The sequence below is a fragment of the Ranitomeya imitator genome, chromosome 2 (genome assembly GCF_032444005.1).
Source record: "Ranitomeya imitator isolate aRanImi1 chromosome 2, aRanImi1.pri, whole genome shotgun sequence".
Taxonomy (NCBI): domain Eukaryota; kingdom Metazoa; phylum Chordata; class Amphibia; order Anura; family Dendrobatidae; genus Ranitomeya; species Ranitomeya imitator.
Window position 1 is genome coordinate 526,779,470 of NC_091283.1, and position 17,844 is coordinate 526,797,313.

At 45.8% G+C, this 17,844-nt stretch overlaps 1 protein-coding gene and 1 long non-coding RNA gene across 2 annotated transcripts; both read left to right on the forward strand.

The window, feature by feature from the left end:
• Positions 1-10,720: 10,720 nt before the first annotated feature.
• LOC138667557 (uncharacterized) lies at positions 10,721-13,273 on the forward strand. Its single transcript, XM_069755718.1, has 2 exons — positions 10,721-11,880; positions 12,362-13,273. Exons 1-2 carry the CDS (start codon positions 11,437-11,439, stop codon positions 13,160-13,162), a joined length of 1,245 nt encoding a protein of 414 aa, XP_069611819.1. The 5' UTR covers positions 10,721-11,436; the 3' UTR covers positions 13,163-13,273.
• A 3,509-nt stretch (positions 13,274-16,782) lies between these two features.
• On the forward strand, positions 16,783-17,466 carry LOC138667558 (uncharacterized). The gene is made up of 3 exons (XR_011318819.1): positions 16,783-16,870; positions 16,992-17,078; positions 17,274-17,466. It is a non-coding gene; the product is annotated as an uncharacterized lncRNA (long non-coding RNA).
• The last annotated feature ends 378 nt before the right edge of the window (positions 17,467-17,844 follow it).

Consider the following 17,844-nt stretch of genomic DNA (forward strand, 5'->3'; position numbering starts at 1 on the left):
ATCAAAAAGCCTCTATATACTCTGCAGCCAAGTCTATACGAGTAGTGTGACTCGATATTATATTCTGCCGCTGTGTCTGTAAGAGTTGTGGACCTAAAACTTAATCATACTATGCAGCCATGTCTGTGCTAGTTGTGGGCCTAAAAAATAGTTATACTCTGTTGCTGTGTCTGTGCAAGTTGTGGACCTAAAAAATATTAATACGCTGCTGCTGTGTCTGTGACAGTTGTGGGCCTAAAAAATAATATTCCTGAGCCTTTTTTGTATGAGTAGTGTGCCTAAAATATAATTATAATCTGTTGCAGTGTCTGTGCCAGTTCTGGGTCTAAAACATAATTGTACTCTGCTGCTGTGTGAGTTGTGGGCCAAAAAAATAATTATACTCTGCACCCATATCTGTGGGAGTTGTGTGCATACATTTTTTATAATCTCCACCAGTGTCTCTTGAAGCAATGTGCATCAAAAAACACTTTGTACTCTGCAACAATCTGTGGGAATACTGTGCCAAAAAGTCTATGTATGCACATGTCTCTATGGGAGTACTCTGAAAAAAGCCTCTGTGAGGATATTCAGCAAAACAACATTTGTAGACTTACTCTGCAAAACAGCCCGTATGGGAATACTCTGCACAACAGTCTTGTTGGGGGGTACTCTGAAAATAGCCTGTATGGCTGTACTATGCAAAACGCCCTTGTTTTTTTAATTTGTGGATGCCCCAAAATATTGGAAATATTTCAAATAGAATGAGCAAACTGTGGTGGAGTATAACAATAGCTGGGCGCAGCTGGTATACTTCTCTATTCCACCAAAGGTCCGGACAAGTCTTTTAGATCCACGCCTGGTTCATATTAATGAATGTGAGATTGCCCATGTTGGCTGTGGACAGTCACGCCTGTCCACGGATCACACCCCATGCCGAACACATGTTCCAACAGTACACTTTCGGCAGTGCAGTCAAGCACCTCCAAGGTGTAAAGGGCAAGCTCGGCCATGTGTCCAGTTTGGAGACTCAGAAGTTAAATGGGGCAGACCCATCACTCAGTACATGGAGACGTGTGGACACTTCCGCTTCTGTTGTGTTGTTGAAATGGACATGCTTCTGAAATCAATCACTTGAGCTTGTGTTCTGTCGGCTGTGATCCGGCTGTATAGGGAAGTATCGCGCAAGGAGGGGGCTCCCTGCGTGCTTCCCTGAGACCCTCGGAGCAATGCGATGTGATCGCGTTGCTCTGAGGGTCTCTTACCTCCTCCTCCATGCAGGCTCGGATCCAAAATGGCCACGGGGCTGCATCCGGGTCCTGCATGGAGGTGGCTTACCATCAACTGCTCAGAGCAGGCGCCGGGAAGCCTCCAGGAGTGCACGTCAGATCGCTGATCTGACACAGTGCACGGCGAAGTGTCAGATCAGCGATTTTACACTATAACATGATGCTCCCCCCCCCCCGGGGCAATGTTATAGTGTAAAAAAAATATTCAGATGTGTAAAAAAATATATATATTGTTCCCATAAATAAATTTCTTTATCTAAATAATAATAAAAAACAATAAAAGTCCACATATTTAGTATCGCCGCGTCCGTAACGAACCAACCTATAAAACTGTCTCACTAGTTAACCCCTTTAGTGAACACCGTAAAAAAAAAGCGAGGCAAAAAACAACGCTTTATTATTATACCGCCGAACACAAAGTAGAATAACACGTGATCAAAAAGACGGATATAAATAACCATGGTACCACTGAAAACGTCATCTTGTCCAGCAAAAAAAGAGCCACCATACAGCATCATCAGCGAAAAAATAAAAAAGTTATAGTCCTCAGAATAAAGCGATGCAAAAATAATTATTTTTTATATAAAATAGTTTTTATCGTATAAAAGCGCCAAAACATAAAAAAAAAAAAAATGAGGTGTCGCTGTAATCGTACTGACCCGAAGAATAAAACTGCTGTATCCGTTTTACCAAACGCGGAATGGTATAAATGCCCCCCCCCCCCCCCCCCCCCCTAAAGAAATTCATGAATAGCTGGTTTTTGGTCATTCTGCCTCACAAAAATCAGAATAAAAAGCGATCAAAAAATGTCACGTGCCCTAAAAAGTTACCAATAAAAACGTCAACTCGTCCCGCAAAAAACAACACCTTACATGCCTCTGTGGACCAAAATATGGAAAAATTATAGCTCTCAAAATGTAATAAGGAAAAACATTTTTTTGCAATAAAAAGCGTCTTTTAGTGTGTGACGGCTGCCAATCATAAAAATCCACTAGAAAACCCACTATAAATAGTAAATCAAACCCCCGCATCATCAAATGTATTTATTTCCATTTTCCCATTAGGGCTAGTGCTTGGGTTAGGGTTAGGGCTAGGGTTAGGGTTAGAGCTAGGGTTAGGGTTGGGGCTAGGGTTAGGGTTGGGGCTAAAGTTAGGGTTAGGGTTGGGGCTAAAGTTACGGTTAGGGTTTGGATTACATTTACGGTTGGGAATAGGGTTGGGATTAGGGTTAGGGGTATGTCAGGGTTAGGGGTGTGGTGAGGCTTACCGTTGGGATTAGGGTTAGGGGTGTGTTTGGATTAGGGTTTCAGTTATAATTGGGGGGTTTCCACTGTTTAGGCACATCAGGGGCTCTCCAAACCCGACATCACGTCCGATCTCAATTCCATCCAATTCTGCGTTGAAAAAGTAAAACAGTGCTCCTTCCCTTCCGAGCTCTCCCGTGCGCCCAAACAGGGGTTTACCCCAACATATGGGGTATCAGCGTACTCAGGACACATTGTACAACAACTTTTGTGGTCCAATTTCTCCTGTTACCCTTGGGAAAATACAAAACTGGGGGCTAAAAAATAATTTTTGTGAAAAATGTGTTTTTATTTTCACGGCTCTGCGTTATAAACTGTAGTGAAACACTTTGGGGTTCAAAGTTCTCACAACACATCTAGATAAGTTCCTTGTGGGGTCTAGTTTCCAATATGGGGTCACTTGTGGGGGATTCTACTGTTTAGTCACATGAATGGCTCTGCAAATGCAATGTGATGCCTGCAGACCAATCCATCTACAGTAAGTCTGCATTCCAAATGGTGCTCCTTCCCTTCCGAGCTCTGCCATGCGCTCAAACTGTGGTTCCCTCCTATATATTGGGTATCAGCGTACTCAGGACAAATTGTGCAACAACTTTTGGGGTCCAATTTCTCTTGCTACCCTTGGAAAAATACAAAACTGGGGGCTAAAACATAGTTTTTGTGGGAAAAAAAAAGAATTTTTATTTTCACGGCTCTGCGTTACAAACTGTAGTGAAACACTTGGGGGTTCAAAGCTCTCACAGCACATCTAGATGAGTTCCTTAGGGGGTCTACTTTCCAAAATGGTGTCACTTGTGGGGGGTTTCAATGTTTAGGCACATCAGTGGCTCTCCAAACGCAACATGGCGTCCCATCTCAATTCCTGTCAATTTTGCATTGAAAAGTCAAACAGTGCTCCTTCCCTTCAGAGCTCTCCCATGCGCCTAAACAGGGGTTTACCCCCACATATGGGGTATCGGCATACTCAGGACAAATTGTACAACAACTTTTGGGGTCCATTTTCTCCTGTTACCCTTGGCAAAATAAAACAAATTGGAGCTGAAGTAAATTTTTTGTGAAAGAAAGTTAAATGTTCATTTTTATTTAAACATTCCAAAAATTCCTGTGAAACACGTGAAAGGTTAATAAACTTCTTGAATGCGGTTTTGAGCACCTTGAGGGGTGCAGTTTTTAGAATGGTGTCATGCTTGGTTATTTTCTATCGTGTAGACCCCTCAAAATGACTTCAAATGAGATGGGGTCCCTAAAAAAAATGGTGTTGTAAAAATGAGAAATTGCTGGTCAAATTTTAACCCTTATAGCTCCTTAACAAAAAATAATTTTGGTTCCAAAACTGTGCTAATGTAAAGTAGACATGTGGGAAATGTTACTTATTAAGTATTTTGTGTGACATATCTCTGTGATTTAATTGCATAAAAATTCAAAGTTGGAAAATTGCAAAATTTTCTAAATTTTCGCCAGATTTCTGTTTTTTTTCCACAAATAATCGCAGGTAATATCAAATAAATTTTACCACTATCATGAAGTACACTATGTCCCGAGAAAACAATGTCAGAATCACCAGGATCCGTTGAAACGTTCCAGAGTTATAACCTCATAAAGGGACAGTGGTCAGAATTGTAAAAATTGGCCTGGTCATTAACGTGCAAACCACCCTTGGGGTAAAGGGGTTAATGTCTAAACCAACCGCTGGCAATTTTGTGAGTACATCCCTATGTGAAAATGGCCAAATTTTGCCTAATAAACCATTTTCCCTTCCTGGTGTCATGTGACTCATTAATGTTACAAGGTCTCACGTGTGAATGAGGATCCAGTGTGTTAGATTTGGTTTTGTTGCTCTAAAGGTACCGTCACACTTAGCGACGCTGCAGCGATACCGACAACGATCCGGATCGCTGCAGCGTCGCTGTTTGGTCGCTGGAGAGCTGTCACACAGACCGCTCTCCAGCGACCAACGATGCCGGTAACCAGGGTAAACATCGGGTAACTAAGCGCAGGGCCGCGCTTAGTAACCCGATGTTTACCCTGGTTACCATCCTAAAAGTAAAAAAAACAAACACTACATACTTACCTACAGCCGTCTGTCCTCCAGCGCTGTGCTCTGCACTCCTCCTGTACTGTCTGTGTGAGCACAGCGGCCGGAACGCAGAGCGGTGACGTCACCGCTCTCCTTTCCGGCTGACCGACGCTCACAGCCAGTACAGGAGGAGTGCAGAGCACAGCGCTGGAGGACAGACGGCTGTAAGTAAGTATGTAGTGTTTGTTTTTTTTACTTTTAGGATGGTAACCAGGGTAAACATCGGGTTACTAAGCGCGGCCCTGCGCTTAGTTACCCGATGTTTACCCTGGTTACCAGTGTAGACATCGCTGAATCGGTGTCACACACGCCGATTCAGCGATGTCTGCGGGGAGTCCAGCGACCAAATAAAGTTCTGGACTTTCTTCCCCGACCAGCGACAGCACAGCAGGGGCCTGATCGCTGCTGCCTGTCACACTGGACGATATCGCTAGCGAGGACGATGCAACGTCACGGATCGCTAGCGATATCGTCTAGTGTGACGGTACCTTAACACTCTCTTATACTGCTGTAGCATAGCGGTGACCACACTGTGCAGTGATGAGGCAGGGACTTAGAAAAGTTCAAAGTAAACATAGGTCTAATGTCCAACTTACAAACAAAAGAAATGGTGTCCTCCGGTTCGCATCCAGGAAAACAGAAGATAGACCGTGGCGAGTTGCTGTGGGCACTGCACCCCTGTGTATTGTGAGGATGCCAGGTCTTTTGGCTCTACTTGCCTGTGTTGTCTCACACAGCTGGAGCTCTTCAGAGTTGTCTGCTCTGTACTCCTCCAGAAACCAAAACTGACACACCCAAACCCCTCTTGCAGGGTTTTTTTTTTCTCAACTGGAATCTGTGGCCATGGACCCCTTGCAAGATCCAGTCCAGAGGAAATGGACCAGCCTCACTACCTTCCTGCAGTTCATTTAAAAAATAAAAGCCCATACTGGGTTTTCCTGAATAATTCCTTGGCCACATAATTTGACCAGGTTCATACTTACTTTTATTCTGCCTTGTTACCCACAGACATCCTGCTGTGACCACAGGGCACTTCAATGGATCTAATATGCTTCTGAGCGCATCCTGGGGGACACATGGCAACCCTCGCAAATGACACCAGTCCCTGTCTCACATGGGTCAATGGAAATTCAACATGGCACCTCATGGCAATGAACTCTCTGAGGATCTGAAAAAAAGTATTGTTGCTCTACATTAAGATGGCTGGGGCTATGAGAAGATTGCCAACACCCTGACACTGAGTTGCAGTAAGGTGGCCAATACCATACAGTGGATTAACAAGACAGGTTACATTCAGAACAGGCCTCATCATGGTCAACCAAAGAAGTTGAGTGCACGTGCTCAGAGTTATAACCAGAGATAGTCTTTTCAAAATAGACGATACTAGTGGTACTAGCATTGCTGCATAGGTTAAAGGGGTAGGAGAGGGGGGTTGCCTGTCTGTGCTCAGACCTTACACCGCACACTGCATTAAATTAGTCTGCATGACTGTCATCCCAGAAGGAAGCCTCTTATAAAGATGATGCACAAGAAAGCCCAGAAACACTTTGCTGAAAACAAACAGATTAAGAACATGGATTACTGGAACCATGTCCTGTTATCTGATGAGACCAAGATAAGCTTATTTGGTTCAGATGGCATTAAGCATGTGTGGCGGCAACCAGGTGGGGAGTACCTCAGTCAAGCATGGTGGTGGGAGTATCATGGTTTGGGGCTGCATGAGTGCTGATGGTTGTGGGGAGCTGAATGTTCCTTCATTGAAGGAACCATGAATGCCCACATGTAGTGTGAGATACTGAAGCAGAGCATGATCCCCTGCCTTTGGAAACTGGGCTGCAGGACAGTATTCCAACATGACAACACCCCCAAACATGCCTCCAAGATGACCACTGCCTTGCTAAAGAAACTGAGGGTAAAGGTGCTGGACTATCCAAATATGTCTCCAGATCTAAACCCTATTGAGCATCTGTGGGGCATCCTCAAACAGAAGGTGGCGGAGCACAAGATCTCCAACATCCACAAGCTCCATGATGCCATCATGGAGGAGTCCTGGAGCAACCTGTGAATCTCTAGTGAACTCAATACCCAGGATAGTCAAGGCAGTGCTTGAAAATAATGGTGGTCACACTAAATATTGACACTTTAGGCACAACTTGGCCATTTTCACTTACTCACTTTTGTTGCCAGAGGTTTAGACATTAATGGCTGTGTGTTGAGTTATTTAGTGGGCACACCAAATTTACACTGTTATACAAACTGGACACCAACTACTTTTCATTGTATCAAAGTGTCATATCTTCAGTGCTGTCCCATGAAAAGATATATTACAATATTTACAAAAAAATGTGAGGGGTGTACTCACTTTTGTGATATTCTGTATGAGAGAAGCAGTCTCTGCCATCTGATGGCCAGTCAAAATCAAACAGAACCAAAGTGTGCTGAAAGATTTGCAAAGGGAAGGACCTTGTGTGCTGAACCAGATCAGGCGACCCTCTGTAAGGACTTCCCTAATATAAAAGCCCTGTGCGCCAAACCATGAGGAGATTTGATGTCAAGTAAGAGCGCAGTGCAGATGTGCTCCTGAGACACCGTTGAGAACAGCGTGACAGGCATCGGTGAGTTGTCTGTGCTACCTGGGTGTCGGTCACCACCTGGTAAGGTATGGATCCCCCGGAAGATATCTCCGAGTATGGCTTACACTGGTCAGAGCCAGAATTTGCGCCCTGTGCTGGTCAAGCCTCCAAGGTCCGACTAAGCCTGTCAAGAGCTGAGGCCCAATCCTCTCTGCCCCGAGCCTGAGAGACTGCTGCCAACGGTCAAGCTGAGAAGAGCCGTGCGTTGACTGCGACAGAAGAGGCACGCCTGCGAGACAGGAGGAACAGAGTGAGTGAGCAGGGCCGTCACTTCCAGCTATCAACTACAGTACTGTGGTTGGCTGGGACTAGGATTATAGGTTGGGAGGGGTCAGTTGGTGGTTTGGAAGCTCAACGGGCTTTAATAGACTACGTCAGGAAGAAACTTGCAGCCTAGCGAGAAAGGCCGGTGACCCCCACTAGGGCCAGAGCTTCAAGTGAGAACTCATGTGGTGACTCCCAAGACTGGACGCACCACTAATGTTCAGTAGTGAGAGACTTTCTTGCTTCTTTGTAACCTGTTGTGATACCCTATATTGATAAATTGTATATCTACTAACCCTAATTGTTTAACCCCTTAACACTAGAAGTCCCGGGAATTTCAAGATCCCCCATGAAGTCCTGAGAGAGGGTCAAATGACCCTCAGTCCATATTGACACCTTAATTAACATCCTTTTATTTGTAAATGTGCTCTTGCCTGAGGAATCTGCAGGGGGGATTATCTAAGATAAGAGTGTGTAAACAGAAGAATGCAAGCTATTCCTGAGTGTGGGGGTTGCTTGTGAGAATGTGAGCTGCTCCTGAGTGTCTGCCCCCCCCCCAGCTGCATTGCATTAGCAAATTTGCATGCAGCTTTATGTGCTGTGGGGGAGAAACCTATTTTGTTCACAGGAAAGAAAATGGAGAGAAGGCACACCATTGAAGAGGCATTGGAACTGATTCTGAGCAACACAAACCCTTCTGACTCAGATGGAGAAGACATAGTCCTTCAACCGGATTCGGACTCTGAGCTGTCTTCAGGTTAGGCTGGCTTCACACTCCCTTTTTTGCCTGTTCATTTGGATCCAATGTTTTGCAGGGGTTGGTGCAGATAAGGGTCGGTGACTTCCGTGTGCACGGACCACGGAGGAAAGTGAAAAGCCTAAATCTGTAATGTCCTCCCATATCTTGGCAAGGACCCCAGTCGTCCCAGTGGGGAGAGACTGTCCGAAACTGTAGTGATGAGGCTGATGGAACCATTCATGGGCAAGGGCAGAACTGTAACCACGGACAATTTCTTTACATCATTGTCACTTGCACAACGACTGCTTAGCCGGGAAACCACTATCCTCGGCACAGTCAACAAGAGTCGCCGGGAAATTCCTCAATCCGCTAGACAGATGGACCGCACTGAATTCACCACTCAGGTGTTTTCAACCACTGGTGCCACACTGACCGTGTATGCACCCAAACGAAAGAAGGCTGTCTACATTCTCAGCAGCATGCACAGCGTGGTTGAGACTGAGGATACCAACAAAAGGAAGCCAAACACGGTCACACAATACAACCACACAAAGTGCGGTGTGGATGTAATGGACCAAATGGTGCGGGAGTACAGCGTGCGTGCAGGAACACGGAGATGGCCAGTCGCCATGTTCTACAACATGATTGACATGGCAGCACTCAATGCTCATGTTCTTTATCAGGCATGCACTGGGGTGCAGAAGAGACGGGTGGACTTCCTGGTTGAGCTTGCAAAAGAATTAGGTGGCCGTCATGTGACTGAAAAGAAGGCACACAAGGAGAAACTCCTTTGGCAACTTCCTTCCACACCCAGCCCTGGCAAAAGGGTGAAGTGTCAGGTCAACCATCGATGCACGAACAATTGTGCAACTGAGAGATGTGTTGACTGCTACAAATACACGTGTGGCAAATGTACCCGGGAAATACCCAGACAGTGCCAGGTATGTTCCAACATGTTCAGACAGACTGCTGAGTGAGAGCTGAAATGCTAGTCACACAAGGACATGCCACTCACACACACACAGCCCCCCACTGCAGCCTATTGAAAATATGTGTGGAATTGTTTTATTCCTTGTATTTTTTTAACATTTTTATAACAAAAATAAAAAGCATCCTTTACCCTTTCCCCCTCCCCTCTTCCCACTCCGCCACCAACATCCCTCCCTGTTGTATAATTTGATTATATTGTTTTCTTGTTCACTGTTTTATTGCATTTGTTTGGCCATGCCGCTTATACACTGCTCATCTTGAAAATGTGACTATTTGTTTGATGTTGGTGTGAAATAACCCTTTAGTGAAAAAAAAATCTTATTGGTTTTTTAAAAAAAATAAAAAGCATCGAAACAAATAACAGTTGTTTTTTTGTATATTTTTCACACTAAAATTTCAGTCCTCTTGTGCAAATTATTTTCGCGCCAAATTTGCACAAGAATGAACATGCTGCGATTTTTTTTCGCTATTGTGTGATTGAGGCCTAAAGGTACAGTTACACGTTACGATCTCGTTGACAATATCATTTGAAAACGTCACGTGATCACGTCGTTCATGCGATGTCGTTTTCACATCGTTGCGTGTAACATGAAGATATCGGACGAACATATCGTTGGATCGCTGATCGCAGATTTGAGGTCAGGATCTCAAATCTGACAATCCTCGTCCAATTATGTGTCAGAAGATGTGCAGCATCGTTCAGTGTAACGCCGAGATGAACGATGTCGGTCTAAATTCTCCTATTCCTGCCATTGTGAAAAATCGTTCTGCAAACGTTTGCAATGAGGCTAACGCGGAGCCAAACTTTACATCGTTAACAAGATAGTTGCATGTGACGCCTCTTGGACGATGTGAAACTGATTGCACGAATGATGTGATCACGTGACATTTCTAACTATATCGTCGACGAGATCGTAACATGTAACGGTACCTTTGACCGCTGCGGATCCGCAGCAGTTTCCCCTGAGTTTACAGTACAATGTAAACTTATGGGAAACAAAAAACGCTGTGCACATGCTGCGGAAAAATCCGCGTGGAAATGCTGCGGATTACATTCCGCAGCATGTCACTTCTTTTCTGCGGATTTTCACCTGCTCCAATAGGAAACTGCAGATGAAAATCCGCAGAAGAAACCGCAGTAAAAAAACGCGATAAATCCGCAGTAAAAACCGCAACGGGTTTTCACTGCGGATTTTGGAATTCCGCTGCGGAAAAATCCGCAGTGGAATCCGCAAAGTGTGCACAAAGCCTTAGACACAAATGCTTCTGGTCATTACTCACAGCTGTACCTTGCTCTAAAATTTCTAATTCTCTATTTAAAATATATAAAAAATGATTCATTGTTTCAGCGCTTTTTTGCTCAAATAAAACTAAACTAAATACAATATGTATAGTCTTTATATTATCAAATACAATAAACTGAACAGAACTAAGGGTACCGTCACACAGTGCAATTTTGATCGCTACGACGGCACGATTTGTGACGTTCGAGCGATATAGGTACGATATCGCAGTGTGTGACACGCTCCTGCGATCAGGGACCCCGCTGTGAATCGTACGTCGTAGCACATCGTTTGAAACTTTCTTTCGTCGTCTAGTGTCCCGCTGTGGCGGCATGATCGCATGGTGTAACAAAGGTGTGCACGATATTGTATACGATGTAAAGGGCGGAGGAGCTGGCTACGTAGGAGCGCTGAATTCTCCACCTCCCGTGTGCTGATTGGGCGGTACAATACTGTGCGCTCATTCGACAAAGGACTATTGTTCCCAGCGGATAAAACCGGAGCTCTCGAGCGCGCTATTCATTTCTCTCTGTAGCACGTGCTGTAAACAGAACTCCTAAATTCGCTGGATTCCCTGGACTTTTAACTACTAGACTTTTACCGCAAAAGGTATGTATAACGCTACAGCGTAGCATATGTTGCGCTTCAACGGGGATAAACGCTGGAGTGTGGTCGATTGTTCCTTTGAGTAGGGTAGGCCTGAGAACCTCAGGTACACAGCTGTAGCGTGGCCCAATTAATTAATCCTTTTACAGATCGAGATGGTTGACTGCCCCATTTAATACCAGTAGTAACATATATAGTTATTAGATCAATGGTCAGAACATTGTTTTGTAAGCACGTGTATTTATTGTACGTTTGTTTTCTTTTTAGGAACTATGCTCACTTCCGATGAGAGTTCTGTTGTTGCTGCTGCCCTGGTGTTTGAGGCAGCACGTCTCCAAGAGGAGAGACGTCCTAAACGAAAACGTCGCATGTGGACCCGGAGCTGGCTGCAGAAAAGATCCACATTGTCACACATGGGTCTCATAAGAGAGTTACGTGACAATAACCCTCATGATTTCCGAAACTACCTTCGGATGTCCGAGGAATCCTTCAAAATAATACTGTCTGCTGTTACGCCACTCATACAAAGGCGTGATACGCCGATGCGTGCAGCCGTGCCCGTGGAGGAAAGGTTGGCGGTGACACTGCGGTTCCTGGCAACAGGAAGGTCTCTTCAGGATTTGCAGTTTTCCGCCGCTGTTTCCAGACCTTTCCTGAGCGTTGTGATTCCGGAGACATGCGAGGCCATTGTGCAGAGCTTAAGGCATTATATGGAGGTACTACTATATTTTTTTTGGCTGCTGTGTTATGTCGATATATTATACTAGCTATTGAACCCGTTTTACGCCCTGATGGCGAGCATTTCTATTGGTATATGTTCTACATCCTATCATGTGCTGCTCCCATCCTGCGCCCCCATTCAGACATGTGCTGCTGTGATCCTGCGCCTCCAGTCTGACATGTGCTGCTACCATTTTGCGTCTCCATTCTGATATGTGCTGCTCCAACCCTGCGCCACCCTTCTTTTATTTGCTGCTCCCAACGTAATTTTATTGATTATATAATTTAGATATATTGTTTAGCACCCCCTCTGAGTCACCGAAGCCATCTGAAAAAATGGCTGCCTGCATACTCAGGGTTGTTGACTTTGTTATACTAATCCATACTGTGCCTCAATCACTGTAGGATGTCCACATGAGAGTGTATGTGCATAATATATTTGACCTAATTTGTACATGTTTCCTTCTCATCTTGCAGTTTCCCAAGACGGCGGATGACTGGAAGAGGATTGCTTCCGATTTTGATGAGCTGTGGCAGTTTCCAAACTGCGGTGGTGCATTAGATGGAAAGCATGTGCGCATCACGCAACCAGCCAACTCTGGATCCTTTTTTTTCAACTACAAAGGATATTTCAGTGTGATCCTCATGGCCCTTGTCAATGCGAACTATGAGTTTGTCGATGTGGATGTTGGCATGAATGGTCGAGTCTCCGACGGTGGTGTTTTTGAACACACTTCATTTGGGGAAAGCTTGAGGAACAATGAACTGCTGTTGCCACTAAATGAAGACACAAAAGCAAACCTAAATTTTGTCTTCATCGCTGATGAAGCTTTCCCTCTTCATCCACATTTGCTGAAGCCATTTGCACAGAGAACACTCACACCGGAGCGCAGAATCTTTAATTACCGGTTGTCGAGGGCCCGTCGTGTGGTTGAAAATGCCTTTGGGATTATGGCAAATCGGTTTAGAGTGTTCCACACAGCTATCAACTTGAAGCTGCCGTCTATAGACTTTGTGGTTTTGGCATGCTGTGTGCTCCATAATTTCCTGAGACGTCATGATACGAGCTCCTATTCTCCTCCTTCGTTTATTGATGCAGTGGACGCAAGAACCGGAGATATTGTGCCCGGGGAATGGCGTACACAACCGGATAATTTTACAGCTCTTCAAGCACTTGGATCTGGCAGACAGGCAGACGATGCAAGGGACTGTCGCGAAAAATACTGTCAGTACTTTAATGGTTCTGGAGCTGTACCCTGGCAGGATCGCGCCGTATAAAAAAATATTTTTTTTTGCTTTGCTGTCATATAAACCTCTCTAAATAACTTTAAATGTGATGCCTATAAAATGGTGCTGTTAACCCTTATAGCTTGGTAAACATTAAAGAAAGAATGCGAAGATTTTTGTTTTTTTTGGTAACAATTTCTTGGTTTTAAATTATTAAACAACAAAATATAACATAAACCCCCCCCAAAAAAAATTATCTCCTTCCACGGCCCAAGAGGTGTCGCAGCGTCACGCCCTGCTGCTCTACTTGAGTCTGGAGGAGCGCTGCTGTCTGCTGCAGGAGCGCTGCTGTCCGCTCCAGGCGCAATTGTCTCGCCAGGAGCTCTCTTACGGTGGGCGGTTCTGTGGATAGAAGAGGTTGGAGAACCAACGTTGATTCCGCTGAAAATACATCTCGACCTCTGGGGCAGGACCAAATTTTGTGTGTTGTAAATTTCTATTTGGTCTGGCACCACAGGGCGATGTAAATTTTATTAAATTTTACAGTTTTAGTTGTCTATTGTGACATCCAGCAGAAAACCACTCGTATTATCTTGATACTTACGGAGAAGGGACGCCGGTTCCTCATTGCCAGAACCAGAGCTGCTAATTTCCCACCCCAGCGATCTGGCCACTGCTGCAGCCTCTTAAAGGAAATAATAACAGATCTGGTTAACTATGGAACACGCCGTTGGGAAGCGCTCGCTGTTTTGGTCACTTACGTATGTTATGTTCTGGGGAGAATGCCGCCGACCCGGGGGAGGAAGAGGAGTGTCGGAAGGGAGGTGTTGAGGGTGGTGTAGGGGTGCGAGGCCGTCTGGTGGTGGCGTGGTAGGCCGCTGGGTCATTACTGCGTCTGTAATGTATTCAAATATTTCCGCTACCCTCTTATGTCCCGTATGCAGTTGAAAAACTGTAATCTATGATTGTTAACTTATGTGACGTCATGGACTGTGGGCTCCCGCTGGTGGTGGATGCTGTGGTGCTGCTGGCAATGGCAGGTACCTGTTGCCGCCGCTGTCTCTCTACACATAAAGTTAACAAACGCAATCTTTAAAAACACATGTAGAGTGCTGCAGATCAAAGCTAACAATATACTGAAACATAAAATTTATATCACACTTCACAGTGGTGCGAGGGTGCATGGTCGCAACAGATGGTGGAGGCGTGGTAGGCCGCTGGGTCATTATTGCGTCTGTAATGTCTTCAAATATTTCAGCTACCGTGTTATGTCCCGTGTGATGTTAAAAAAAATGCAATCAATGATTGTGAACTTACGTGATGTCCCGGACTGTGAAGATGGGGTACTGGTGGCAATGGTGGGTCTCACTTGCCGCCGCTGTCTCTCTACACCTAAAGTAAAGAATCACAATGTTTACACACAAATGTTGAGTGCTGCAGATCAAAGCTTACAATATACTCAAACATAAAATAGAGATCACACTTTACAGGGGTGCGATACTCAGACATGTATGTGGGCTCTGGTGTTCAATGGTCTTCCTGTCTTTGGAAAACGTATTATTTCATCAGTAGGCCAACCTCCTCCGTTAATATTTTTGGGAAATTGAGAAACTAAAAATAATGGACATCATAATAATTTCAACAAGTTTTCTCACGGACAACGCATATTCTGCTTGGAAAATAACTAAATTTTACAAAAACGGGGCATGTGTTTTAATGCATTTGAGGTCACGTTGGCGACCATGAGCGCAAGCCTCCCTCCCAAACCCCCCCCTCCTGACAGCGTGCATCTCCCAATCCCCCCATACTAGTACTTGCCTTGCCTTGCCTCCGCACGCAACTCAGCAAACATTTGTGGCGTTTTATAGCGGAGGTCAGCCCATTTTTTACGCAGCTGAAGCTGACTGCGGCAGACGCCAAACCTCCTCTCCATCATTCTGGCTATGTGGCCAAGCACTTCCCGCTTGTGGATGTGTGGGTGGGCAGGGCGGCTCTCCAGACCCTCATAATCCAGGGCATCCATCTGTCTAATAAAAAAAATGAGGTCTGGCTGCCCCAGAGGAGCAGAACGCATTCTCGCCGCCATTTTAGATGGAATGACCCTGAACAGCAACGCCCAGAGGAGGAGCTGTACTCCGCCGTCCTGCCGCCAGATCGGCATCGCAATAGCATTGCCGTTTATGGACAGCGTCACATTTGTGACGGCTGAGCGGTACGGAATGAACGCACATAGTAAATGCCGTTCGAAGGATGGTTATTAAACGCCGGAGCGTCACGTAATGTACGCTCGTGGTCTATGACGTCGTGATGACGTTACAGCGTTCCGGCGTGCCTGCGCTAGCTTGTTTTGGTTCCCTGACATCTTGATAATGGCTGCCAGTCGCCGTGATCCTCCTATGGGCATCCCAGAGCTCAAGTTCCTTATTGGAACAATGGATCGGATGCAGTACGAGACAACTGGGCTGGTGCTGCACCGCAACCAGCACAAGGATGAAGTTGTCCGTGTGGTGTCTGAGGGCCTCAGGAAGCGGTTTGGGATAACTCGCAGCAAGGCCCAGATTGTGAAAAAATGGGGCGATCTCAAGTCCAAAAGCCCAGAGCGCCTGCAGGAGCTTCGCAAGGAGATTCGCAGAGGTCAGTACGCAGGTACCCAAAAGTATGTGGCACAGCTATGGGGCAGTTTGAACGTTGCAGAGCCACTATGTGGCACAGCTATGGGACAGTTTGAACGTTGCAGAGCCACTATGTGCCACAGCTTGAACGTTGCAGAGCCACTATGTGGCACAGCTATGGGACAGTTTGAACGTTGCAGAGCCACTATGTGCCACAGCTATGGGGCAGTATGAACGTTGCAGAGCCACTATGCGGCACAGCTATGGGACAGTTTGAACGTTGCAGAGCCACTATGTGCCACAGCTATGGGACAGTATGAACGGTGAAAAGTACTATGTGGCACAGCTAACTGCAGACCTACCTTTTTTTTTTCCTTCACAGAGGCAAAGAGACAGCACCGCCGCCGCCACGAGGCATCCCGCACAGCCTCTTCTGGATCTGTGCCCTCCGGGTCAACTCCTCCAGATCCTAGTAGGTTCCCACAATTATGTGATTTGGATTCAGTTGCAGGTCCCCTCTTCCCCCCCCCCCCCCTCCCCCGGCAGCCAGTGTTGCCATATATGCTAACAGACCTTTTTTTAAAAAATTTTTTTTTTTTCCCTTCACAGAGGCAAAGACACAGCACCACCGCCGCCACGAGGCATCCCGCACAGCCTCTTCTGGATCTGTGCCCTCCGGGTCAACTCCTCCAGATCCTAGTAGGTTCCCACAATTATGTGATTTGGATTCAGTTGCAGGTCCCCTCTTCCCCCCCCCCTCCCCCGGCAGCCAGTGTTGCCATATATGCTAACAGACCTTTTTTTAAAAAATTTTTTTTTTTTTTTCCTTCACAGAGGCAAAGACACAGCACCACCGCCGCCACGAGGCATCCCGCACAGCCTCTTCTGGATCTGTGCCCTCCGGGTCAACTCCTCCAGATCCTAGTAGGTTCCCACAATTATGTGATTTGGATTCAGTTGCAGGTCCCCTCTTCCCCCCCCCCTCCCCCGGCAGCCAGTGTTGCCATATATGCTAACAGACCTTTTTTTAAAAATTTTTTTTTTTTTTCCTTCACAGAGGCAAAGACACAGCACCACCGCCGCCACGAGGCATCCCGCACAGCCTCTTCTGGATCTGTGCCCTCCGGGTCAACTCCTCCAGATCCTAGTAGGTTCCCACAATTATGTGATTTGGATTCAGTTGCAGGTCCCCTCTTCCCCCCCCCCTCCCCCGGCAGCCAGTGTTGCCATATATGCTAACAGACCTTTTTTTTTTTTTCCCTTCACAGAGGCAAAGAGACAGCGCCGCCGCCGACAGCACGAGGCATTCAACATGGACTCTGATCCCGAAGTGCCCTCCGTGCCTCAACATCCTAGTAGGTTCCCACAATAAAGTTATTTTGATTTTGTGGCAGGCCCACTCTTTCACCCCCAACCCAAACACCACCCCCCCCCCCCCCAAGTCAGTATTGCCTTATATGCTGACTGTTTTTTTTTCTTTTTTCCTTCACAGAAGCAAAGACACATCGGGAGACTACAGTGTTATTAATGTTATGTTTTTTGACCCACAGCTGTCGTCAGTGTGAACAAGGAGGATCTTGAAGCCGGCATAGAAAGGCTTATCCACACTATGGCGCGGATTCAGGAGCAGCACAATGTGGCAATGGAGGAGCTGCAGAAGCTTCGGGACATGTGCCAGCAGTTGGAGGCGGGCCAATAATACATTTTTGGTTGTTACATTAAAAATATTTAGTTAAACTATGATTCCATTTTTTTTGTATTAGTTAACTGTACATGAATTTGTTACGTTAATTTGTGCCCTCATACAGTGCTGTGATCGAGACACACCAATCAAACAGTCGTGATAGAATTTCTAATAATAGCTTTTATTTGAAACATTATTTTAACAAGACAATAAAATAAAAAGTAATGTAAAAGAAGTTAGGAAATCACAAATTGTGATACGACGATTCTTCCGGCTGATAACTTTGGTGCCTGAAGGTATTGGCGTGAAGGTATTGGCGTGTAGGAGTGGTTAGGGGGTGGCTGGCCGAAGTGGGAAACGGGAACATTGTGTCGCATTGGTGTCTGACACTGTGACCAACCATTGTAATATGAGGGCTCTGTCCGCTGCATTGGCCG

Bases quoted from the DNA above. Each gene is read 5' to 3' on its own strand.
- LOC138667557 (XM_069755718.1), top strand. From the start codon at position 11,437: ATGCTCACTTCCGATGAGAGTTCTGTTGTTGCTGCTGCCCTGGTGTTT. The intron at 11,881-12,361 runs GTACTACTATAT...CTCATCTTGCAG, and splicing joins GCTTAAGGCATTATATGGAG to TTTCCCAAGACGGCGGATGA.